Source organism: Cetorhinus maximus, chromosome 12 (assembly GCF_964194155.1).
Source record: "Cetorhinus maximus chromosome 12, sCetMax3.hap1.1, whole genome shotgun sequence".
Classification (NCBI taxonomy): Eukaryota; Metazoa; Chordata; class Chondrichthyes; order Lamniformes; family Cetorhinidae; genus Cetorhinus; species Cetorhinus maximus.
Window position 1 is genome coordinate 124,322,497 of NC_135890.1, and position 25,772 is coordinate 124,348,268.

A 25,772-nucleotide genomic window follows, 5' to 3' on the forward strand; every position below is an offset into this window, starting at 1 on the left:
TGGAAATTGTTGATGTGACGTAAGGTGTCAGAGGAATCACGGATGTAGGTGTGAAGGGACTGGACAAGGGGAGAGAGAATAGAGTCAAGATAGCAAGAAATGAGTTCCATGGGGCAGGAACAGGTTGACATGATCGGTCTGCCGGGTCAGTCCTGTTTGTGGATTTTGGGTAGGAGGTAGAAGCGGGCCGTCTGAGGTTGGGAGACTATGAGGTTGGAAGCTGTGGAGGGAAGATCTCCAGAGGAGATGAGGTCAGTGACAGTCCTGGAAACAATGGCTTGATGTTCAGTGGTGGGGTCATTGTCCAGGGGGAGGTAGGAGGAAGTGTCTGCGAGTTGATGCTCAGCCTTCGTGAGGTAGAGGTCAGTGCGCCAGACAACAACAGCACCACCCTTGTCAGCAGGTTTGATGACAATGTTGGGGTTGGACCTGAGAGAACGGAGTGCAGCAAGTTCAGAAATTGACAGGTTAGAGTGGGTGAGAGGAGCAGAGAAATTGAGACGGCTGATGTCACACCGACAGTTCTAAATGAAAAGATCAAGAGAAGGTAAGAATGCAGAGGGAGGGGTCCAGGTGGAGGGAGAATATTGGAGGTGGGTAAAAGGACCTGTTGAACAGGGAGAGGACCCCTGACCAAAGAAGTGAGCACGGCGACGAAGACGGCGGAAGAAGAGTTCAGCATCGTGCCGAGCCCGAAATTCATTGAGATGAGGGCGTAAGGGTATGAAACTGAGTCCTTTGCTGAGCACTGAATGTTCAGCAGCAGAGAGGGGAAGGTCAGGGGGTATGGTGAATACGCGGCTGGGGCTGGGATTGGAAGATGGGATGGGGACAGAGGGACAGGCAGGGGTAGAGGGTTCTGGATGGGCATTGGTGTCGAGGAGTTGTTGGAACTTGCGTTCCATTGCACCTGAAAGAGACAAAGTTTCGTGTTGAGGCGTCGGATGGGATGAAGACTAAAATGAAACTGGGGGCAAGGGCAGCTTAGAAAAAGGGTGCGTCAGCGCTGCTGGAGGGAGAGGTTGAGTGTGTTCATATGGCGGCGCATGGCACTGAGTGTGGATAAAAACAAAAAGCTAAAAGCTACTGCGGATGCTGGAAATCCAAAACAAAAACAGAATTACCTGGAAAAACTCAGCAGGTCTGGCAGCATCGGTGGAGAAGAAATCAGTTAAGTGTGGATCTCAGAATGCGACGGGAACAGCAGTCCGAGGAGTGTTGTATGTCCCAGAGATACCTGTAATCCTGGGTGGGTTCGAAACATGAGGGATGGAACTTCAGTTGAAATCCACGTGGGGTATGTCGGAGACGGAGACAGTCACAAAGGAAATATGGCTGTGAAAGCGGGTTTTGGTAAACACCTTGTCAAACACCAGGAGAGAAATGGAAAGCAATGAAGGTGAACAAGGCAAAAGAGACAAGCGGAAATCCTGACGGAGAGAAGAGCAATACTTCTTCAAGGTAGGCATTTCTTGAAGAGAAGTGGCAGTCAATTAAACACTAAGATAAAAGCAAAAAACTGCGGATGCTGGAAATCCAAAACAAAAACAAAAATACCTGGAAAAACTCAGCAGGTCTGACAGCATCTGTGGAGAGGAACACAGTTAACGTTTCGAGTCGGTATGACTCTTCAACAGAACTAAGGAAAAATAGAAGAGAGGTGAAATATAAACTGGTTTAAGGGGGTGGGTGGGACAGGTAGAACTCAATAGAGGGCCAGTGATAGGTGGAGATTGCCAAAAAATGTCAAAACATGCCAGATTCCTGTATCCCTTCTCTCCGTTCCTCAGAAACAACAACTTGCATCATACAAACTGTTTCACAGAAGCATAATCAGACAAACCTGAACACTGAGCCACAAGAGGAGACATGGTGAAAGTTTGGTCAAAGCACTAGGTTATATCTGCCTTTGCTCCATATCTGTTAATAGCTTTGGTTAACAAAAATCTATTGATCTCAGATTTAAAATTAACTGCAGTTTGCAGAAAGGACTTCAAAATTTCTATCAACCTTTGCAGTTTCACTTCTGGCTCTAATTTTTAGACTAGCCTTTGATTTCCTAACCAACAAAAAGCATTTTTCTATCAACCTAATCAGTTCCCCTTAATGTCTTGAAACCTTCGATCAAATCATCCTGTAACCTTATAAATTCCAGGGAATGCAACCCTATAATCTTTCCTCGTAAATTTAACTCTTGAATTCCAGCTATCAATCCAATAAATTTACACTCTACTCCCTCCAACTGCCTATATGCCCTTCCGAAGCTGTGGCGCCCAGAGCTGCCCACAGTTACCCCAGGGGCAAAGTTTTTAGCTCGGCGGGTGGGCATGTGCCTGACCTGCTCGAGTGTGAAATGACACACGTTGATGTCAGGCCAGCATCCCGATGTCAACGCACAGTCGCTCAATATTTCAGTCGGTGGGCACCACCAGAGTCAGACTTTTATCTCCACCTTTTAGCTATTTCGATCCCTTCCCCCCCACCCCACCCCACCCCCACCGCACCCCACCCCCACTAGGGCTGTCACTTGCTCATCCTGCTTTCTACCCTTAATGTCACCGATTAGCACATTCCTCAGCTAATATCACCATCGTCAACACCCCTTTGTCCTTTTGTCTATGACATCTTTGGCAATCTCTTCTTTGCCTCCACCTATCATTGGCCCTCTATCCAGCTCCACCTGTCCCACCCCCCTCAACCAGTTTATATTTCACCTCATTTCTATATTTCCTTAGTTCTGATGAAGAGTCATACGGACTCGAAACGTTAACTGTGTTCCTCTCCGCAGATGTTGTCAGACCTGCTGAGTTTTTCCAGCTAGTTTTGTTTTTGTTTCAGAAAGCAGTTGGTCTGACCTTGTACAGACACTATTAACTTTATTTGCAGATGCTTAGTTTTCAAGTGTTTTGTCCACACAACTAATATAAAATGGAAGCGATTCCTCCACATAAACAGATTCTCTTAGTATTGGTATAATTTTAAACACTTCACTTCCTTCACTGATGATTATTGTGAGGGGAGTGGAGCTGATACTGTGGATTAGTGAATGAATGAAACTTGTGCATTTATGGATTCATAAACTATCAGGGGTTCATCTCCTCTACCTATAGGTCAACAAGATTCATCCAGTGAATAATTGTGACATACGTCAGGTCTGTCATACAGGAAGCAGTTAGATTATGTATCCATTACCTTGGTGTTCTTTATCTTCCAGAGTTTAGTAAATTAATGGAGGTTAACCTACCCACAGGCTCTCAGGGAAAGCAGCATTATAGGTTTGGTGTCCAGTTGCCACTCCTATCTGACATTGACACAGGCATTGTCCATGTACCTAGGTGGGGCACCAGCAGGACCAGCTGGTACTGGCAAAACAGAGACAACTAAAGACTTGGCCAAGGCTTCTGGATTGTTTTGTGTTGTAACTAATTGTGGGGAAGGCATGGATTTCAAAGTAAGGATTAATAATCGCTCTTTATTATATTTCAGATTTGATAAAGAATTAGTGATTAACTTGCTGTACATAGTAGATTTTAACTGGGGTCTTGGGAAAAGAGCCCTTTGGCTAAGGATGTGAAAGCCATTGAAGAGAGTGCAGAAAAGATTCACAAAAATGGTTCCAGGGATGAGGAACTTCAGTTATGAAGATCGATTGGAGAGGTTAGGACTGTTTTCCTTGCAAAGAAGGTTGAGAGGAGATTTGATTGAGGTATTCAAAATCATGAGGGGTCTGGACAGAGTAGATAGAGAGAAACTGTTCCCACTCATGAAAGGATCAAAAACGAGAGGGCACAGATTTAAAGTAATTGGCAAAAGAAGCAAAAGCGATATGAGTAAAATAATTTTCACGCAGCGAGTGTTGAAGGTCTGGAATGCACTGCCTGAGAGTCTGGTGGAGGCAGGTTCAATCAAAGCATTCAAAAGGGAATTAGGCTGTTATCTAAAAGGAAGAATGTGCAGGGTTACGGGGAGAATGGCACTAAGTGAATTACTCATTTGGTGAGTCAGTGCAGACACAATGGGCCAAATGGCCTCCTGCGCTGTAACAATTCTGTGATTCTATCCTGGAATATTATCACAAGAACAGCTGGAGGCCATTCAGCCCATTGAATGGTGGAACAGGCTCAATCAGATCATGGTTGAACTGTATCTTAACTCCATTTACCCACCTTTTCCCCCTATCCTGTGATATTCTTTCCAAACAAAAATATCTAGCTGATCCAGATACAGTTTAATCAGAGCTTTATACAACTGAAGTGTAACTTCTAACCCCTTGTCGTCCAGTGCCTCTGAGGTAAAGTTTTCGAAATCAGATTACATCGGGATGATTTTAGGATGCTGATTTCAAAGGTCAGGTTTTTCTGATGCCAAATGGATGTGATGAAGGCAGAGAGACCTGGGGGCAATACTCACCTTCACCAGCTGGCCAGTAACCAGGCATCAGCCCACCATCAAACCTGCTCCATGGTCATTCAATCGATTACAGTGGGGTGAAAAATGAATGGATTTACCATGGGCAACACACAATGAGCAGGCGGTGAGTATTGTCACATTTCTGCAAGTCGAGAAGGTGAATGGTACTCTCTGTACAACAGTTTGTTGATAAGGAAACCACCAGCTAAACATAAGAGATGTCTTCATATTAAAAGGTTGCTAACTTTTATTGTACAAAATCCATTCAGTATCAGCTGTGGCTCAGTGATAACTCTTGAAGCCCGAAGGACATATATTCAAGTGCCACTTCAAGAATTTGAGCATGTAACAAGGTAAAACTCTCAGTACAGTACTGAGGGAGCACTACACGGTCAGAGGTGCTGCTTTTGGACAAGATGTTAAATCATCTGTCCTTTCAGATGGACACAAAAGATCCCGTGGCACAACCTGAAGAGCAGGGGAGTTCTCCCCAGTGTCCTGGTCCTTATTAAAAAGTGGATGTAAGGCTAAAGGAAGTCACTAAGGGAGGGTGGGCAACCCATATAAACCGACGAGAGCATAGCAATCCTCGGATGAGAAAGTCCAAGCTTCACCTGCTCCACCTTCCACCATCTTGGTAGTCACATGATAATAGAGTTGACTAATCAGAGTGATCAGACTCTCTCAACAGACCCAGACATTACTGGACCCCAGTTCAGGGGGAGAGCTTTGAGAACCATAGGTCCAACTTCACCTGTTCCTCCCATGCACATTCCACTCACCACACACTGAGTCATAAATTACTCATACTGTATCCCAAAATTGATCTGATTTGCATGTGAATTAACACAAGCTGCTCCCAGTGCCTCCTGTTTCATAGGTTAGCCGCACGTCTCCCAGTAAAAGTTTAAGACCAATTAAGATACCTTTTGGATTAGTTTCAATTCTGAAAATAATTTCAACTGAACAATTAAACAACTGTAATTTGCATGAATAAAATAAGTGAATTACACTTTTATCTTAACTTGCACCAAGCCCTGTTCAACCTTACAGTGGCTGCCAGTTAAGCAACACCTTGATTTTTAAATTCTCATCCTTGTTTTCAAATCCCTCCATGGCCTTGCCCCTCCCTATCTTTGTAATTTCCTTCAGCTCCACAACTCTGGGTATCTGCAGTTATCTAATTTCAGCCTCTTAAGCAGCCCTGATTTTAATTGCTCTAACATTAACAACTGCCTGGGCCCCAACCTTTGGAATTGCCTCCCTAAACCTCTCTGCCTCCCTCTCCTTGAGCTTTTGGTCACCTGTCCTAACATCTGGTGTAGCTCGATGACAACATTTGTTTGATAACGCTCTTGTGAAGTGCCTTGGGATGTTTTAATATATAAAAGGCACGACATAAATACATGCTGTTGGTGTCAATCTTCCACATCACACAAGGAATTAAGAACAAGTGTGGTCTTCGGATAAAGTGGGTTTCAAGGTCAGGTGTAATTGGATCAGGAGATAGTTACAATTTCACCTCCATTTGAAAATCAATAATTCATCGTTCTTTATATTTCCATAATAAATTCCTAAGTCCACTTTTAGAATGGAAACTGCCCATGTGTATGTGTCACGTGGTAATTACACGCTCCAGCCAGCAGTGCTGCTGCAGCACCTCCACTGCTGGGAGGGTGCAGTCACACTGTGACAAGCTTACATACAGTTTCCATTCTAAATATGTACATAGAAACTTATAATGGTAAAAATATTGAAAGAAAATGCCGGTAGATGCAATACTTTTATTATAGATAAATACACATTAGATGCCTACCAGCTGTATGGGTTACAATGTACTTTAATTAGTAGCCACTCTTCAGTTAATACTTCACAACTACTTTGGCAAAACAGAAGGTATTTGCGAGTTGGAGCTTCCATGTAGTATCTACATTATTTTAAAGAAATATTAAAGGCACAAAATTAAAACCTACAGTTTACAAATGTGATTCCACAGTCTATCCCACTGAAGTATACATTTTGTTGGAGCATGAAATTTGTTTTTAATCTATTCTTTCAAAATATACAATGACGAAGCAGAAACCTGTTGTGCTTGCAGATTAGGGCATCTGATCAGTATCCTAAATTCACCAATGTGCTGGTTCAACTCATGTTGGCCTGTAAGAATAGCTCAGAGTTAAGCAGGGTCAAGTTGATGATTTGTCGTTACCTCCACAGTAAAACAATAGCAGTTTTAATATGAATGGTGTCAGGACCTTGCTGAGAATCTGCTTCACTGCTCAAGACAACCTCCAAGCTCATGAGGAGTTTCTGCTCGTGATGAGTCATTTACCCGTGAACCACTTGTAATGAATTTGCATTGTCAGCTGTAAATTTACAGACAAGCGCAAATGTGGCATTAAGCTGGGCATCAGTTGAACAGGTCCTCAACCTGCACTGATTACACTCCTTCAGCACGCACATAGGTTACTTGCTGCAATCATCCTCACAAACAGCAATTACATGCTCAACATTCATTTTGAATGAAAATTATCCATGTAAACATGTCATGCTGTAATAACACCCACCCACCAGTGATGGTGCTATAGCATCTATGTAGGTAGGAAGATGTAATTACAGCACCAAGTACTGCATTGAATTTATTCAACATTCAATTTTTCCAAGTTGGGGGCAAATTGTGACTTTAGTGGAACATTATGATTTTTTGAATCATAAGTAACATATCGCTTGGCCATATTCAGTATATTTTGCTTGGGCTGTATCTGATAGTAATGACCAAAGAAGTTTACAAAAATTAATTTTGCTTTTTGTTGATGTGGGACATTTTGTTAGTTTTGCAAATACTCAAAACATGAATTTATCTAAGCAGCTGTAACAAACTTTGGCATATTCCATTTTGCTTTCCTCAGTCAAAGATCTGTACAGTTTAGGTGACCTGCAAACTAATGTACGGCATAATACTGAAATTAACATCCCTTTTAAAAAACTGTTAAATATAATGTTAAATTATCTGTGCACAGGTCACTGTAGACTTATCGTGCTGTGTTGAGTGATACACAACACAGAAAGGGTTACCAGAAATGGACAAAGCTTCAAATTAAAAACCTGTTCCTTTTGACCTGAAATTCAGAAACATGTTCCTCATACTCCTCCTACAGAGAGGAATGCTCTAACCGTCAGTTTGTAATTTGAGACCGTATATACTTGGGAAATGGGTTGTGTCTGATCCTTCAGAAAGCACACGTTGGAATTGCCTTTTATGTGACGGTTATTGGAGCACACCAGGCTGTATAATCCACAGATAAATACCTTCTGGGTTTGGTGTATAACATTGCAGGTTCTGCATACCCAAGAGAAGCCAATACTATTACTATCATGATGCTGTGAGGTCATCACATTAATTTACCTTTCCAAAAATAAGGTTAGTGATTAGAATACAACAGTTCACCACTGTAGGCAATCCAGTTCTCGCTGCCCATTAACTGTTAACCTGCACTCAGATTTTTCAATGTTAAAGATTTGAGGAAAGTCACTTTCCAATGATTCTCATTATTCAGTTGCAAAAAGCGACTTTCCGGATTCCTAAACCAGAGGACCTGTCCAGGGGCTGCAGTTATAGATGTTGTAGTGCTTCTTGACCTTGCTCTGTGACGATCCCTTCCTGCTCTGAAATTCCCCAAACTCCACCAGATCCCTGCCATCGATGACGCATTTCCGCCCGTTTGTCCCGTGAAAATAAATTAAACCTGGGCAGGACACAAAAATAAATGATTTTTATTACACAGCAAACTGCATTTCAAAGTCCGCGTAATTTATTTTCTCATATTTCGCTCAAAAAAAAAAGGAGTTAAATGGAACTGGCCTGTAAAATAATTCAAGAGAAGGCAGCATGCTTGTCACCACTGATTTATTTTTTAACAACTTAACGTATCCCAGAATTCTACTCAAACACTAATCATACAGTAATTAAAGGCTAGAAAACTGCTCAGACCCCATAAGAAAATCTTAGAACACAAATACTACAAAGGGCTTTTCGAAGAAAGTTCAGTTTCCATTCAATATTATAGAATTATACAGCAAGTGAGGCTATTCAGCTCTTGGAAAGAGTGACCCAAAAAGTCCCACTCTTCCCTGCTTTATCCCCATAGCCCTGCAAATATTTCCTTTTCTGCTATAAATCCTATTCTGGAAGCAGATTCAACAGTAACTCTCAAAGGGAATTGGATATATAAATGAAGAAGAAAACATTTCGGGGTCACGGGTAAAGAATGGCGGGGGGGAGGGGGAGGAAAGTCAGGTTGGATAAATTGGATAGTTCTCTTAAAGAGCCGGAACAGTCCTGATGTTCTGAATGACTTTCTTCTTGTGCTGAAAGATTATATCATTCCAACCACTAGCAGATATCCCACGGTGTCGCTCAGGTGTAGTCAGGGGTCAGTATAGTTGTGATCTTTTATTAATCAAGTCCTCCATGTTGGATTCTACAGAGTTACCGTTCTCCATAAACTGCTCAAATCAATTACAGATCAGTAAATTGCTTGTAAATTTCAGGCCCAGGTCAACAAATTGTTCTGATGTTAATCAACTGATCATACAGTGTTTTAGAAGCACCAAGTGATGCTAAATGTATTTGCCTAATGCTAAACTGAAGCTCTGGCCCTTTAAAGACCCAAAGCCCAACTGCTGTTGAGTAAACACTAGGTGAGTTTAATTGCTATTCAGAATACAAGTTCAAATGCTGGAGTTCATTCTAGTTTGAAATAACATGGTGATTGATGAAGATCACACAGGAGGTACCTGCATCATAGTTATTTTTCTTTACACTTGTATATCCACAGAAATTTAAATGCAATGCTTGAAGTGTGATATGTAGGGAAGGAGAACTATGCCAGTTGGGCTGCAGATCAGAAGCACCCGGTGTTTAAAAATTGTTTCGCATCTGTAACAATCTGTGGTGCACGTGAACCGCTTTTCTATTTTAAAGTCAGTATATCATGGAATCATACAGCATAGACAGAAGAGAGCCATTCAGCCCATCATGCCTGTGGTCAACTCTTTAAAAGGTCCATCCAAATGGTCCTGCCCCCCTGCCTTTTCACTGCAATTTTGTTTGCACCTGGTTACTGGTTTTAACAAAAGTCACTCAATACTAAGAGGTGTTCTCCTGCTGGGTGGAGACCTTTCCTCATTCAAAGAGTTATGAACCTTTGGAATTCTCTACCCCAGAGGACTGTGCATGTTCAGCCATTGAGCATATTCAAGACTGAAACTGAGATTTTTGGACACTTAAGGGAACCAAGGAATACGGGGATAGTGTGGGAAAGTGATGTTGAAGTTGAAGATCAGCTATGATCTTATTGGATGATGGGGCAGGCTCGGGGGCCAAACTGTCTACGCCTGCTTGTTATTTTTTCCATAGATAGAGTGCAACGAAGGTTCACCAGATTAATTCCTGGGATGGTGGAACTGTCCCTATGGGGAGATATTGAGGAGACTGGGCCAGTATGCTGTAGAGTTTAGAAGAATGAGAATGTCCTCACTGAAGCACGTAAAATTCTTACAGGGCTCGACAGGATTGATGCAGGAAGGATGGTTCCCCTGGTTTGACAAGGTTAGAGGGGGTGGGGTGGGGGTGCGGAGTGGGGGTGGTGGTGTGCTTCTAAAGCCAGGGGACAAGAACATACAAACAAGGAGCAGGAGTAGGCCATTCGGCCCCTCAAGTCTGCTCCACCAATCAATACGATCATGGCTGATCTGAATGTAACCTCAACTCCACATTCCCGCCTACCCCTAATAACCTATCACCCCCTTGCTCACCAGGAATCTATCCACCTCTGCCTTAAAAATGTTCAAAGACTCTGCTTCCACCACCTTTGCAGGAAGACAGTTCCAAAGATTCACGACCCTGTAATGGAAAAAATTTCACCTCATCTCAGTTTTAAATGGGCAACACCTTATTTTTGAACAGTGACCCCCTAGTTCTGGATTATCCCACAAGAGGAAACATCCTCTCCACATCCACCCTGTCAAGACCCCTCAGGATCTTATATGTTTCAATCAAGTCACCTCTTACTCTTCTAAACTCCAGTGGATACAAGCCTAACCTGTCCAACCTTTCCTCATAAAACAACCCACCCATTCCTGGTATTAGCCTAGTAAACCATCTCTGAACTGCTTCTAATGCATTTACATCCTTCCTTAAATAAGGAGACCAATACTGTACACAGTACTCCAGATGTAGTCTCACCAGTGCCCTGTATAACTGAAGCTTAACCTCCCTACTTTTGTATTCCATTCCCCTTGCAATAAATGACAACATTCTATTAGCTTTCCTAACTTACATTAGTTTTCCTGATTTTCACAGTCTCGGAATAAGGGACAGGCCATTTAGGACTGAGATGAGGAGGAATTTCTTCACTCAGGGTTATAAATCTTTGGAATTCTCAGGGCTGTGGAGGCTCAGTTATTGAGTATATTCAAGACCAGGATTGATATATTTCTAGATATTAAAGATACTAAGGGATTTGGGGATAGTGCTGGAAAATGCCATTGAGTTGAAGATCAGCCATGATGTAGTTTGAATGCTGGAGTAGGCTCCAAGGGCCGAATGGCCTACTCCTGTTCCTATGTTGCTGGACATGAACATTGAGCTTTATCTGATCTACTGAGATAATCTACTAAATTCCACAATGCAAGTCACCTTGGTGATTTTTATTATAAACATTTTCAAGCATGTCCATCGCTGCCTCTCTCAATCTAGAATAAGCTGAAATCAAAGATGTTTTCTTAACCTGAACCAGGTCCCTTCACAACTTAGAAATTATTCATTCAGCGCGAAATGATCTAACCACAGTGTATAAAACAAACATGGCCAAAAACTGCTAAATGAAAATAAATCATGAATATTCATGATCATTTCATGAATACATTAATTCACAGCTTCAGAAGTGTGAAACGAGGTATTTTGGAAGGAGGATTGAGGAGAAGCAATATAATTTACCTGGTACAATTTTAAATAGGTGCAGGATGAGGGATTTCAGTTATATGAGAGACTAGAGTATTGTTATTCGTAATAATCACCATCACAAACTTCAAACGGGAATTTTGCAGGTGGATGGGGAAAGAGCAGTGGGAGTGGGATGAACTGGATAACTCTCAAAGAGTTGGCACAGGCACGATGGGATGAATGGCCTCCTTCTGTGCTGTCCCATTGTGTGTGTTATAATTACTTTGGACATGAGGCCGAGCACCGCTTCCCCCTCAACACGCAACCTGCCTTCAAAATCAAAATTTCACCTCCTAGAATTGGGTGGAGACACCAGTACAGAAGCGAAATACTGCAGCTACTGGAAATCAGAAATAAAAACAGAAAATGCTGGGAATACTCGGCAGGTCAGGCAGCTCATGTGGAGAGAGAAACAGAGTTAACGTTTCAGATCTGTGATCCTCCAACAGCTCCGAAAAAGTCATCGACCTGAAACATGGGCGGAATCTTCTAGTCCTGTCAGCAGTGAGAAGCCTGGCGGGTGGGGGAACTTAATTTTGCAGGGGACAAAAAACCAGTTTCCTGGCGTCGGGATGAACTTTTTTTGGAAATGTGTTCTCGGGATTTTAAAGGCAGGTCGAGCTTCCGGTGAACGATGTCGGGAAGCCCTCTCGCTTGTCCTGCACGCTCATGAAAAGTCCACCCCGCTGGAACCAAGCTCTCCATTGGTCAGAAATTAAAATGTTCACTTTTAAGACTGTACATAAGTGACGTGCACCTGACGAGCTTCACTTCTTCCATGACTTTGAGGTGAGTAGATGCTGCTTTCGCCTCCTTGTGGGCCGCTCACAACTTGACACAGATCAGGTGTCAGTGGGACATGTTGTGTGAAGGCTGGACATGGGGAGCAGGCAAATTTGGGTGGGGGGCGTGGTGGGGGGGTGGCGGAAGGTGGTGGGTAGGGTGGAGCAGAGGCTGGACATGGGGGATATGTGAACGGGGAGAGGCTGTCCAGGGAAGGGAGAGACTGTCTGGGGAAGGAAGGGAGGCAGTGAGGGAATGGGAGGGTGCAGCGACATGGGACAGAGGGAAGGGTCTTTCTTGTTGGGTCTGAGGGTCCTGTGGCCGGGTAGGGGAAGGAGGGTTTCCAGCAAGCATGATTGGAGAGAGGGGGGGAGAGAGAGAGAGAAAGAGAGAGAGACCGAGAGAGCGAGAGGGGGGGGGGAGAGAGAGAGAGAGAGAGCGCGAGAGGGGGAGAGAGAGAGCGAGAGCGAGAAGGGGAGAGAGAGAGCGCGCGAGAGGGGGAGAGAGAGAGAGAGAGCGCGCGAGAGGGGGAGAGAGAGAGAGAGCGAGCGAGTGAGAGAGAGACCTAACGGGCGGTGTCAGCGCTGTCGATGGTAGGGTCCTGGGGGTTGAACTGAGGGTACTGGGAAGTGGAAGGCACTGTCCGAGGGTGGAATGGGAATGCAGCAGGGTGGTAAGTCCAGGGCGATAGACGTGTGGTGAAAGTTTCATTGAGGGGGTTATGAAACCGGTGAAACATGTGGCTCAGGTAATGAGAGGGGTCAGGGTCAGGGTGGGAATGGGGACAGTAACACGTGTAGGCTCAGAGTGTAGGGAAGGCATGTGGAGGTGGATGGCATGAGGGTCCAGGGCAACGAGGTGGGGTGGGGAGATTCAAGGGTGACAGAGGGGAGAGGAATAGTTATATTGGGTGGGTCAAGGGCGATGAGGGCAAGTTGGTGGGTGACAGGGGGAGGGTTAAAGGTTGTGGAGTGACTCGCAAAGCTAACATGCACCATTTTTTGATTATCAACAATGCAACGCAGCCGATATAAAACTGCGAGACCTTGAAGCGAGAGGAAGGTCCTTTCAGGTGGGTGGAGTTCAAGGTCAGCACAATTGGATGGCTAAAGGGACACCTGAATAATCCGATGCTCAGCGTGTTCTCCTCTCTGTGGTGAAGCCCACACAGCCGCAGGTTTGTTCCTGACTCATGGCTCTTATAACATCGAGGTCCCAGCAAGGTGTGGAGCTGCCGTTCGTTCTGTTGGCTTTTGCCATCGGCTGCAGTCAGGGGCAGGGCTGAAGGGAGGGAGGTGGATGCCTCCAAGGGGCACGGCTGGTGGAGGGCAGCCAACCTGCGACTTCCGCAACCCGTGAGAGAGGGAGGGTTCTCGTACACAGTTCTCATCACCCTGGTCAAAGAGCAATGTCTTCATGCACAGTCATGTATGAGCAGGAGAAATACGAATCTGTTCTTCCAGGAGATGCCATGTCTAGATGGACCCAGACACAGGGCTTAGCACTGACTTGCTGGCTCTGAGATGGAGGCAAACCTGAAAAGAATGTGCTCACTAGACTGATTACTGCAATCCATTCACAGATCCACTGAGGCCTGGATGATACAGGCTCCAGGGAACCCTGCCTTTCTACTGGCTCTGGTCCAGATGAGGAGTGTGGGGGACTGGTGCAGGTTGGCACAGGGCCAGGAGGAGCAATGGCCTGAGCAGCAAGAGGCAGCGGGACCTCAAGAAGGTCAGCATACAGGCAAACAGGGTCCACTGCAATGGTGAGCACTGGGCCGATCATGGATATATCGCAGACGGTGCACCTACCTACAGGTGAGTGAGAGGCAATGCCAGAGGTACCTTACAATGCCCCAGAACGTGGTTCCTCACATCTGTCGGCTTTTCCACAATGACCTGCAGCCACAAGGACTTGTAGGCGATCTCATGCTGGTGGCATTAAAGGTCTCCGCTGCCTTAAACCTTGTTGCCTGTGGCTCCTTCCAGGGCATCACTGGGGACCTGTACAGCATCTTCCAGTCAGAGACACACAAGTGCATCTGGGAGGTGACGGATGCCCTGATCAGGACAGTGCACCAATTTGTCTCATTCTGCCTGGATTCTGAAAGCCAGGCTGCAAGAACATTGGGTTTTGCAGCAATCTCAGGTTTCCCGCCAATGCAGGGCACTATTGACTGTACACCTGTGGCCTTGAGAGTTCCCTGGCAACAGCCTGTCCCATTCATCAACAGTAAAGGTTTCCACTCTTTAAACGTGCAGCCAATATGTGATCACAGAAGGCAAATCCTGTATGTTTGTGCTTGGTTCCCAGGGAGCTCTCAACGTGTCTACATTCTGAGCTCCTCCCGGGTGCCGCAAGTTTTTGAAAGACCTCAGCAATTGCAGGGACAAAGGATATTCCCATAGGACTCTGACTGATGACACCAGTTCACCATCCCCAAAGTGCCACTGAGGAGAGGTACAACGCCACACGTGCTGCCACCTGGTTCACGACTGAGCAGATGATAGGTCTCCTAAAGACGAGGTGCAGATGTTTGGACTGCTGAGGTGGACCTCTCCAACACTTAGCATAGAGTGTGTCCCGCATCATCATTGTCCGCTGTGCCCTGCATAAGCTCGCGCAACACAGGGAGGGGGGAGAGAGAATGGATTTTTGGCTGAGGGAGATATGGAGGACCGAGATGTCTCCTCCAATGATGAGGATGGTGAATGAGATGAAGGTGATGAGGTCCAGGTGTTGCCAAGCCACATTGCAAGGGTACAACGAGGCAGACAATCTGATAGCTAACAGGTTCCAGGCAGAGTAAGCTGCTGAGACATGTTCTTTACTCTTTGGTTTGCTATCCTCTGCTGGCTGGCAGCCCCCAGCTCCTTTTTGGTAACGTGCCTTGATACATGATAGTGAATCAAATTGCACAACTTAATGCTGGGGGTTGGATCCTTTGCTTGTGCCAAACTGTGCTGATATACAGAGCCCTGGCGCTAAACGCGCGCATTAGAACCAGCAAAGCACTCCGCTCTCCTCCAAACTCGGGCACCTGGAAGTAGAATTGAGATTTTCCCCATGCCCTCACAAAGTCCGTGTGCCTGGCTACATGGAAGCAACATGAAATCTAACCTTGGCAGGGATGCACTCATGTCTCACTCACACCTGCTCCTAATGGGGGACAGACCTTGCTGAGAGCTCTTTCAGGCACAACCAGATAGATGGGTCCACAGGGAGAAGCAACATGAGAGAGAACACCATTTGGCCCCTCGAAATCGCTCCTCCATGCAGATTGATTAGGGAAGATGGTGCTCCTGTCCCCCGATCACCACGTGCCCACAGTAAACCCATATCCCTTAACATCTTTATCACACTGAAAAGTTTTGAGGTTGCTTTGGAGTCCACTCACTGAGAGTGCCTCGGCTGCGTGGGTTGTTGAGTAGTAACCAGTCTGGAGCCTCCAATTGAAGAGACTCCTACAAGCCTTAGTCCTGGTTTGCCTTCGTATTAGTGCAAGAGTGTGATCCGTCATTGTGACCACTCCAGCCAAGGTAAACATCTTTTCTGCATGGACCCTGCTGAGGCCTGTTAGAGTTGCTGATGCTTCACATGGATAGTCTCATAGTCCTCGCCATGGTCCAGCACACAGGCCCATTCTACTCTCTCTCACCTCATGGATTAAGACCCCAGTCTTTCAATGAGCTCCGATGCACTTTGATTGCAAACCCTTTATGTGAGGTCTATTGTCACCCTTGACAAGGTGGTTAGCAGGCCAAACAAATCTCCAGGCGAGGTCTGACAAAGGCTTCGCGCACACCTCTTTCATCTTACACTCAATCCCTCTTGCAGTCAAGGCTAACTTGCCTGTTACCTCTCAAAATGACAAATCACCAAGGACGGCCAGCAACGATTGGAGATGCCCACGAAAGCTTTCTCCAAACATGTCGGCAAGCCTCTGGTTTGTTAGGACGACAGTGCAGAGTTTATATCTCTCAGCCCTGAAATTGCAACTACAGTGTTCCCTGTCACTCACATGGCCTGTTTAACTCCCGTTGAGTACTCCTGGCATCCACCCACCTCCCCCATCAGGAGGACAGCAGCAGGAGGTGCAATGGCCTCACTGGAAACTCTGCGCAGACATCATTCTCAGAACCTGGTGAGCTGCAAGTAATGGATTGCACAATGTGTGCCCAGGCTGCACACTCACAAATTATGGCCAGTGTTTAAACATGCACATACGGGATTATTGAGTCATGAATGTGAGAGAAATGAATCTATAGGACTTCATTATCGGACTCTGATGGGGGCCCACATTCCAGATCCTTAAATGCCCACAACCATTGAAGCAACGAGCAGCAAGATGGAATCCAGGAAACTTCCAAACTCTGCAAGTGAACATATATTGATGTCTAGGTGCAGCCCTGACATTCACAGCTGAGGTGGAGGCAGCCTGCTGGCTGCAATGCCCTGTTGACTGTGATGACTTTGGCGGGTGTCCTCTGGTGGTCCGAGGCCTTGAGGGCCCTGGCCTACTTAAGGGTTTCCTGCTCAGGTGCAGGTTCACCTCCTTGGCTTGACCTGTTGGAGGTGAAGGGTCACTAGCAGAGGGGAGATGGAGTGGCAGGGCACCCTTGGAGTGTCCTGGGATGAAGCCCCCGGGATGCCTGGCTGTCACTCTTGCTTCCAGTGGGTGCCTGATGGCACCTCCCGGACTCCTTGAGGAGAAGGGACACCTGGAGGGGGCTGAGGTGCCCAGTCCCGCTCTCACCTGGCCACTGCTGCACTGCACCCATGGCTAGAGTGACGGAGTGCAGGTCAAAGCACATATTCAGCAGACACTGTGGGTTCTGCTGGACCTGGGGCTCCAAGGCGGCCGCCACCCTTTCCATGGAGGCAGCCAAACACTCGCATGGCGGAGTCACAACATCAGACAGAACGTGGACCGACTCCTCCAGCCTTCGGTCCAGTCTGCGCATGGCCTCTGGCATCTCTGCCTGATGTTCCCCTGTCTGTCTCTGTATCTCCATCGGGTCTCTTATGGCCAAGTCTAGAGGCTCATCATCTGCATGGGGCTGAGCAGGGGCCTGGTCTCCAGCACTCCTCCGAGTGTCAGAGACCTCAGCTGTCACTTCCTCTACCAGCTGTGGACCCATGTCTGTGACGTGCTCACCAGATTGTGACCCTGAACCTATTGTAAAACATGCACCCACCGAGGTGACAGTATCTGCTCTGGTGGAGAGTGCAGGTGAATCTCGTGATGGTGAATCTTCTGAGGCTTCGGAGACATCCTCCTCAGAGGGTTTGGAAATGGAACTGTGGCTGGTCTCCGTTGTCAGCCTCCCCCTTTTTATCCTTGTAACAAGAATGGAGAAATGGAGGATTTAGTGGATGCCTAAACAGGTTCCTTAAATAAAGCAATGTGTTATTCTGTGGGTGCAGCTGACAACTGCAGACTGGAGGCATCCTTACTGGCTTCCTGGGGGAGTCCTATCTCTCCTTTAGCACAAGCACAGTCCTGCTCCTCCCCGGCTAGCTCAGTGACCTCCGCCTCATACAGGGTGGAAATCGAATGTCTGGAACGCCATCTCTGATCTTTGTCTGCTCCCTCTTATTGTGGGCGTTTTTATCCTGCAGACAGACACAAGGATTGATTGTCATCCCAATGGGTGCATGAGCAGTTTAGGAGCATGCATGCCTATGCCAGCTGCTGAGCCCTCTCAAGTAAGCGATTAACAAGCAGGATGTCCTGCAACTGATAGAAGATTGAGAGCAGGAAGTGAGTGGTAAACATTCAGTGCACACGTCCCATCTTCTACTGAGTCCTGCAACCCAAACTCCTGCCTGACATCCCTCTGCACTCACACCCTTACACTGCCTGATGCCCTTACGAGTGTCAATTTGCAGTGAGAGTAAATGGTGCACTCACCCTGGTGAAGTGCAGCAGATCATTCATCCTCTTTCGAAACTGCTGGGCGTTTCTGTGCTGGGCCCCATGGGTGCTAACCTCCGCTGTGACCTTCGTCTAGGCTGCCGTGGTCAGTTAGGAGGGCCTCTTGCTGCCATCCCAGAGAAACAGCACCTCACGCCTTTCCTGGGTGGCCGGGAGGAGAGTCTGCAGGGAGGCTGCTCTGAACTGTGTGGGGCCACACAATGTTTACTTCTCTGGGACATTCTCGTTCAGTGTTGAATGGCAGCCAGACTGAAGCTCCTGGCCTGCAGTGAGTCAATGGCTGTCCAGGTGCCCTTTCAATATGGTGTCAAGACCTTTGACCCCATGAGGTAACTGTGGGTACGGCGACTTCCTGCCCGCCCTTGCCACAAGATTTGCCATATATTTCCAAACTGTGCAAGTGAACATATATTTACAAGTGCCAGAAATATATACATTGGTTGTATGCCCATGCCTTCTGTGCACCGTCAAAACTCCTTAACCTTTCTTTGCCTATTACTATGTCTAGAAGCAATCCCGACATCCACAGCTGAGGTGGAGGCAGCCCGCTGGCTGCTATGCCCTGTAGACTGTGATGACTTTGGCGGGCGTCCTCTGGTGGTCTGAGGCCTTGGGGGCCCAGGCCTGCTAAGGGTCTCCTACTCAGGTGCAGGTGCTCCCTCCTCAGCCTCCCATCCACAGTTTGGAAGTTTCCTGGATTCCATCTTGCTGCTTGTTGCGTGAATGGTCGTGGGCATATTTAATGAGCTGATCAACACAAGATCGCACATGGTCAGCCATCCTGCTCCACAGCAGAAACCCCTCCGGCTTCTGCTCCCACCACCAAACTTAGGCTCCAGAATGGAAGATTCCGCCCATTAACTCTGTTTCCTTCTCAGCAGATGCTGCTTGGCCTGCTGAGTGTTTCTATCATTTTCTGTTTTTATTGGATACAGGGACGTGCCCATGAGGAGTACATGCACGACAGGAAGAACAGCCTCAGTTTTCAGTGACAGATTCAGGCACAAGCTGTGATTGAGAGTGAAGAGGGAGTGTAGGCAAGTGTGTCTCACACTCCTGTCAAATACACTACTGGATCCCGTGGGACCTGGCTACAGGATGGACTGGGAAATTGGCAAGTTGTCATAGAAACCACAAGGCTTAAAGCTCCGACTTTACTTATACAATATCGTCATTTACATTCCAGGTTTGTGATTTTTAAAATCAAATTTACCAATTTCTCAAATCAGATGCATTAAAAAGCAAGCAATAAAACACAGAGAAAGGCACAAGTCAAAGATTAGCACACAGAAAGGCGCAGGTTAAAGGTCAGCACACAGAGAAAGCCACGGGTCAGAGGTTAAGACACAAGAAAGGCATGGGTCAAAGGTTAACACACGAAAGACAAAATGGCTGATTATGCAAACAACATGCATTCAGAGTTTTGATTGGCTGATTTAAAAATCCTTCGATCAACCGATCAGAATGACATCAATAGAGGTCAGTTTCATGCAAGAAGCTAAAAATGGGAAGATAATAAAATAAATGATCGTACAAGGGAAACAAGTCTTCTGATTGGCTGTAATGTGGGATCATCTGGAATCAATCCAGCTGCTACCATTGGCATTATGGCAGTAAAGATCCTGGTCAGAGAGTAACAGACACACAGAATAAACAGCAGGAAACAGGTCAAACAGATGCTCATTCCAGTACAGCACAGCAAGAGATTGTGACTGAACAATTACTGCTTTCAAAATTAGTTCTGGTACCATGACAGAAAACCCTTCTCTACATCCATTGTGATGGCCCCACTCCAGCAACCTACACATTCTACACAGAGATTGATGAATGATCAAATCCACAGGGAGAGAAGAGAATCAGTTACTTGCACTGCATAGAAATTCATTCCATTGGTGAGATTTTAGTAAGATGTTGTAAATTAATTTATGCCGGAAAAATGGAATTAACAAGATTAGACAAACATGAACATTTCACAGTCAGTAGAAAAATGGAATAGGGACAAATTAAATTATCCAAATCAGTTTTTGTGCATTAAAGGGAGGGAGAAAATCATGTGCAGCTCCTTACGCTGCAGTGTAGCTGATAACACTGCAGGGCACCCAGCAACACTGCACGACAACATGCGACGCTGCAGGGCACCCAGCACAAGGCAGCAAGTCCTGCAACAACATAGGGCACAAAGCAACATTCAAACTCAATCACCAAGTTAGGGTAAGCAGCCAGAAATCACCTCTTTTAACAACTAGGGCATCTTAACCTCAAGCACATCACTTGGACTGAAAATGTTTCTCTGATCTAGAAAAGATGGCTTTCCCAAAAGTATATTCATGTAAAAAAATACAAACAGAATCAGGCCAATGATTTATTTATTGTGAACGTTATTGCCAAACATCAACAAAAGTGAACAATGTCACTGAATGTCACCGTACTTTAGGAAGGCCTGGGAGCAGGTGCAGAGGAATTTTCTTAGAATGGGACCAAGGAATGTGAGACCTCAGTTCTGTGGAGAGACTGGAGAAGCTGGGCCTGTTCCTCTGAGAGAAGATTAAGGAGGACGAAGAAATTATAAAGGATTTGGGTAGAGTAAATGAGGAGAAACTGTTGCCACTGTTGAAATTGTCAGTAACCAGAGGACATAGATTAATATAATTGGCAAAAGAACCAGAGGGGAGATGAGGAGTTTTTGCAAAACAAAATGAGCGAGTTATGATGATCTGAAATAGGCAGCCAGGAAGTGCAGTGGAAGCGGATTCACTAACTGCTCTTGAAAGAGAATTTGATATATATTTGAAGAGGGATATTTGCAGGGCTGTGGGGAAAGAGCAGGGTGCATGGGATTAATTGGTAGCTCCTTTAAAGAGCCAGCAGGGGAACGATGGGCCAAACGATTTTTTTTTTGCTAGATGATTCTAAGAAATAAATCTTGTTCCTGAGCTATAATCAGATTAAAGTCGTAACAAGGAAGTGGGCTGTTGGACCAAGTGTTATCTGAGCTGTGGGACTGTCAGGCTGTTGGATCGAGTGTTATCTGAGCTGTGAGACTGTCAGGCTGCTGGATCGAGTGTTATCTGAGCTGAGGGACTGTCAGGCTGCTGGATCGAGTGTTATCTGAGCTGTGGGACTGTCAGGCTGCTGGATCGAGTGTTATCTGAGCTGTGAGACTGTCAGGCTGCTGGACCGAGTGTTATCTGAGCTGTGGGACTGTCAGGCTGTTGGACCAAGTGTTATCTGAGCTGTGGGAGTGTCAGGCTGTTGGACCAAGTGTTACCTGAGCTGTGAGACTGTCAGGCTGCTGGATCGAGTGTTATCTGAGCTGAGGGACTGTCAGGCTGCTGGGTCGAGTGTTATCTGAGCTGTGAGACTGTCAGGCTGCTGGATCGAGTGTTATCTGAGCTGAGGGACTGTCAGGCTGCTGGGTCGAGTGTTATCTGAGCTGTGGGACTGTCAAGTTGCTGGATCAAATGTTATCTGAGCTGTGGGACTGTCAGGCTGCTGGACCGAGTGTTATCTGAGCTGAGGGACTGTCAGGCTGCTGGATCGAGTGTTATCTGAGCTGTGGGACTGTCAGGCTGCTGGATCGAGTGTTATCTGAGCTGTGAGACTGTCAGGCTGCTGGATCGAGTGTTATCTGAGCTGTGGGAGTCAGGCTGCTGGAGCGAGTGTTATCTGAGCTGTGAGACTGTGAGGCTGTTGGACCGAGTTTTATCTGAGCTGTGGGAGTCAGGCTGCTAGAGCGAGTGTTATCTGAGCTGTGGGACTGTCAGGCTGCTGGACCGAGTTTTATCTGAGCTGTGGGAGTCAGGCTGCTGGACCGAGTGTTATCTGAGCTGTGAGACTGTCAGGCTGCTGGACCGAGTGTTATCTGAGCTGTGGGACTGTCAGGTTGCTGGACCGAGTGTTATCTGAGCTGTGGGACTGTCAGGCTGCTGGACCGAATGTTATCTGAGCTGAGGGACTGTCAGGCTGCTGGACCGAGTGTTATCTGAGCTGTGGGACTGTCAGGCTGCTGGACCGAGTGTTATCTGAGCTGTGGGACTGTGAGGCTGCTGGACCGAGTGTTATCTGAGCTGTGGGACTGTCAGGCTGCTGGACCGAGTGTTATCTGAGCTGTGGGACTGTGAGGCTGCTGGACTGAGTGTTATCTGAGCTGTGGGACTGTGAGGCTGCTGGACCGAGTGTTATCTGAGCTGTGGGACTGTCAGGCTGTTGGATCGAGTGCGGTGTGAGCTGTGTGACTGTCAGGCTGCTGGGCCGAGGATTTGCTGAGCTGTGGGACTGTCAGGCTGCTGCAGAGAGCATCATGGGTAAAACCCTATGTCTGCTGCTGTGTTTTGCCTCATCAGCACCAGGAGAGGCTGGTGAGGTCACTGGAATACAGGATGTGCAAGGGCAGGGGAACTGAAGCACTGAGTGAAAATAATTTTAACCGTTCCCTGACCTAATGGTACAACATTAAGCCTCAGACATCAGAGGTTCTTGCTGCAATCCTCGCTGTGGGCAGAATTAAAAAGAATGAACTAAGAAACTTGCATTTCTACAGTGCATTTCACCTCCTCAGGAAATCTCAAAGTGCTTTACAGCCAGTGAAGAACTTTTGAAGTGTAATGGCTATTGTAATCTAGGGAAACACAGCAGTCAATGTGTGCACAGCAAGATCCCACAAACAGCAATATGATAAAAACCAGCTGTTCTTTAGTGATGTTGATTGGGGACTAAATACTGGGCCAGGACACCAGGGAGCACTCCCTCGCTGTACTTTAAAACTGTACCACTTAATGGGGCAGAGAGGGCCTCAGCTGAAAGTCTCATAAAAAAAACAGCAACTCTGACAGTGCAGCACTCCCTCAGTACTGGCCAGTCTTACTGAGATAATACCTCCCAACTAAAACTATCTACGGTGACAATGAGCACAGAGATGTGAAGAGCTGAAGATCTTTTGCTAATCATTGAGTCACTAAGTCACATGAAGTTCAGAGGCTATGCTTTGAGCTGTAAAACCACAAACCAGGCCAGGCTTTTATTTGAGATGTGCAAAGTTTGAAGTGACGATGCCAAGTCCAAGTGATTAGCCAGCTGAATATCTGTGTGCAATCAGGAAGGAGTCACACTTTAATTTACCTCTATTATTACAGGGAGGAGAATACAGAGCAGGCCTGAGGTTAGCGAGTTAGTACTGGTTAGTTGCAGTATGTCACTGGAGAGAAGGTGACCTCACTGTGAATGAACAAGTTGCAGGTTAATGAACTGAAAAAGCTGCCGCTGTGACAGAACTCAATGCCACCAAACTCCAAACAGAAACAACGTGCAGGGTTACAGGGAAAAGGCAGGAGCTTGGTACTCAGTTAAAATGCTCAGAGAGCCGGTGCAGACATGATGGGCCGAATGGCCTCCTTCTACACCGTACCAATTCTGAGCTTCTGGGATAGACCCGATTGCTCTTAAAGGGTCAAGTGATGAACTGCTCACCTCCTACTAAAAGCCAAGTCCGCAGGTTCTTAATGGAAAATCGGTCTCAATCATCTCAGACATCCAGGAAAAAACACACAGCAAAAGTCACTGATGCGCTTTGAGCCACAGAGCTCTGAGTGAGCAATGGTTCTAATTTTGAAATTTTAAATATAAACTTGGTTTTAAAAACTCAGCAGTTAACAAGAACAATTTTCTTTGTGAGCATTCCATGTAGAGCAGCAATTCGAGCACGTTTTGAGTGTCTGAGTGGAGATTATGAGGACAATTTGCATAATTTTGGTTGTATTCCTTTGAGATTAGAAGGCTGAGCAGTGATCCGATCGAGACGTTTAAAATAGTAAAAAGGAATTTGATTGGTTAGATACAGAGAAACTGTTTTATCTAGTGGGAGAATCCAGACCAGAGGGGACAAACTTAAATTCAGAGCCAGGTCAAGCACTTCTTCACACAAAGAACAGAACAAGTAGGAGCAGGGGTGAAACCTGCACCACTGTTCACAAGGGAGAAACAACGGCTTAGTCATTATGTCGCTGGACTAGTAACACAGAGGCCCAGGCTAATGGTCTGGGGACATGGGCTCAAATCCCACAACAGCAGCTGGTGCAATTTAAATTCAATTATTAAAATCTGGAATTGAAAATTAGTCTCGGTAATGGCGACCATGAAACTATCGATTGCCGTCAAAACCTATCTGGCCCTTGAGGGAAGGAAATCTTCCGACCTTCCCTGATCGAGCCTACGTGTGATTCCAACTCACAGAGCGGACCAGCGAGCCACTCTATTCAAGGGCAGCTGGCGATGGGCAACAAATGCCAGCCTTGCCAGTGACGCCCATATCCCATCAGAGAAGAAGAAGAAAAAAAAAATCAACTCCAAAGGGTTGTAGAAATCTGGAACTCACTCCCCCAAAGGTTGTGGATTCTGGATTTGTTGGCGCTTTCAAAATTAAGATCGATAGGTTTTTGTTGGGTAAGGGTGTTGAGGGATTAAGGAAGGTAAATGGAGTTGGAGGTACAGATTACTCATGAACAAACTGAACAAGTTTGAGGGGCTGAATGGCCTCCTGTTGCTATGTAAATTGTGATATCATGCACTGTATTGGCAAAGCAGGTCCATGGGATTCAATGCCAGACATGACCAGCTGTATAACACTCACGGGCTGGGCGGCTAATGGATCTTTGTGATGATGCTGGTGCCCAGTCCTGTTTAAATGTGGACCAATGAAGGGAAATGGGAGCCAGTTATACATTTATCAACAGTGGCTTACTATCACCGAAAAACACGACCAGTCCAGCAACCTGCAGGACCCTGTACTGCACAACTTTCATTCAAATTAGACACATGCATCCAATGAGCAACAGAGCCAGACAATGAATCTTCTGCACACTATTATGCCAAGAGGAAAGCTGCCTTTACTTACAATCGCCTGATGCCGGATTCTGGCTGGGTTGCCGTTTTTGGCTGCAAGTGTGGGGTGGGGGGAGGGTTCGAAGGCCCATTTTCTTCCTCCAATTCCTCGCTGTGAAAACAAGGCGGACAATTAACACCAGCCGTTCGTGGTGGAGCGAAGGATGTCAATCTGAATACGGAAACCTGGCTGGGAGAAACAAACCCTTACCTTTTGTAATAAGCCATTTCTTCCTGTAAGAGGAAGACCTTTGCCTTCAGCTCATTCCTCTCATGGAGGACATCCCTCAGCTCTTGTAATGTGAAGCGAGGCCGGTTGGGGTCATTTAACTCTACAAGCGTCTTATCCAATTGAAAGTCTTCTTCACTCATGGGTTCTGTCTGTTAAAAAAAAATAACTTTTTGTCAATCTTTACCCAACAATCAATGGCGTGAGTATCACTCATCCCCTTGCATCTTAATCAACATTTGGCTCAATAACATGAGTCTCCACAACAGAGGAGGCACTCGCTGGCTCTCAGGCCCCAATCATTTTGAGATCGGGTAATGTGGTTTCGCAGAAATCGCTTCCATTTTACTCCAAGGAACCTCTGTTGCTGTCTTCAGTCTCCTGGTCTGATGTGTGCACCCAGCTCCATCGCCTTCCTTCCTGCCAAGCCAGCCAAACCTCAACCCTGAACACTGCATCCCCCACATCTCAACAGTACCCCCAAGGTTACCATTGGCAAAAAACACACACAAGGACAAAACAGTTAA

At 46.3% G+C, this 25,772-nt stretch overlaps 1 protein-coding gene across 4 annotated transcripts in view; it reads right to left on the reverse strand.

Annotated features, from left to right (window-relative positions):
• Positions 1-6,180: 6,180 nt before the first annotated feature.
• Positions 6,181-25,772, reverse strand: part of rilpl1 (Rab interacting lysosomal protein-like 1) — a 69,834-nt gene continuing 50,242 nt past the window's right edge. For 2 of the 4 annotated variants that reach the window (XM_078554599.1, XM_078554597.1), the window contains 4 exons: positions 25,228-25,397; positions 25,030-25,128; positions 19,675-19,762; positions 6,181-8,156 (listed from right to left, as the gene is read on the reverse strand). In XM_078554599.1, coding sequence (XP_078410725.1) covers positions 8,151-8,156; positions 19,675-19,762; positions 25,030-25,128; positions 25,228-25,397 — 363 coding nt within the window. In that variant the 3' untranslated portion in view covers positions 6,181-8,150. The remainder of the gene's footprint in view (positions 8,157-19,674; positions 19,763-25,029; positions 25,129-25,227; positions 25,398-25,772) is intronic. The other 2 variants (XM_078554598.1, XM_078554595.1) reach the window with 1 other exon arrangement.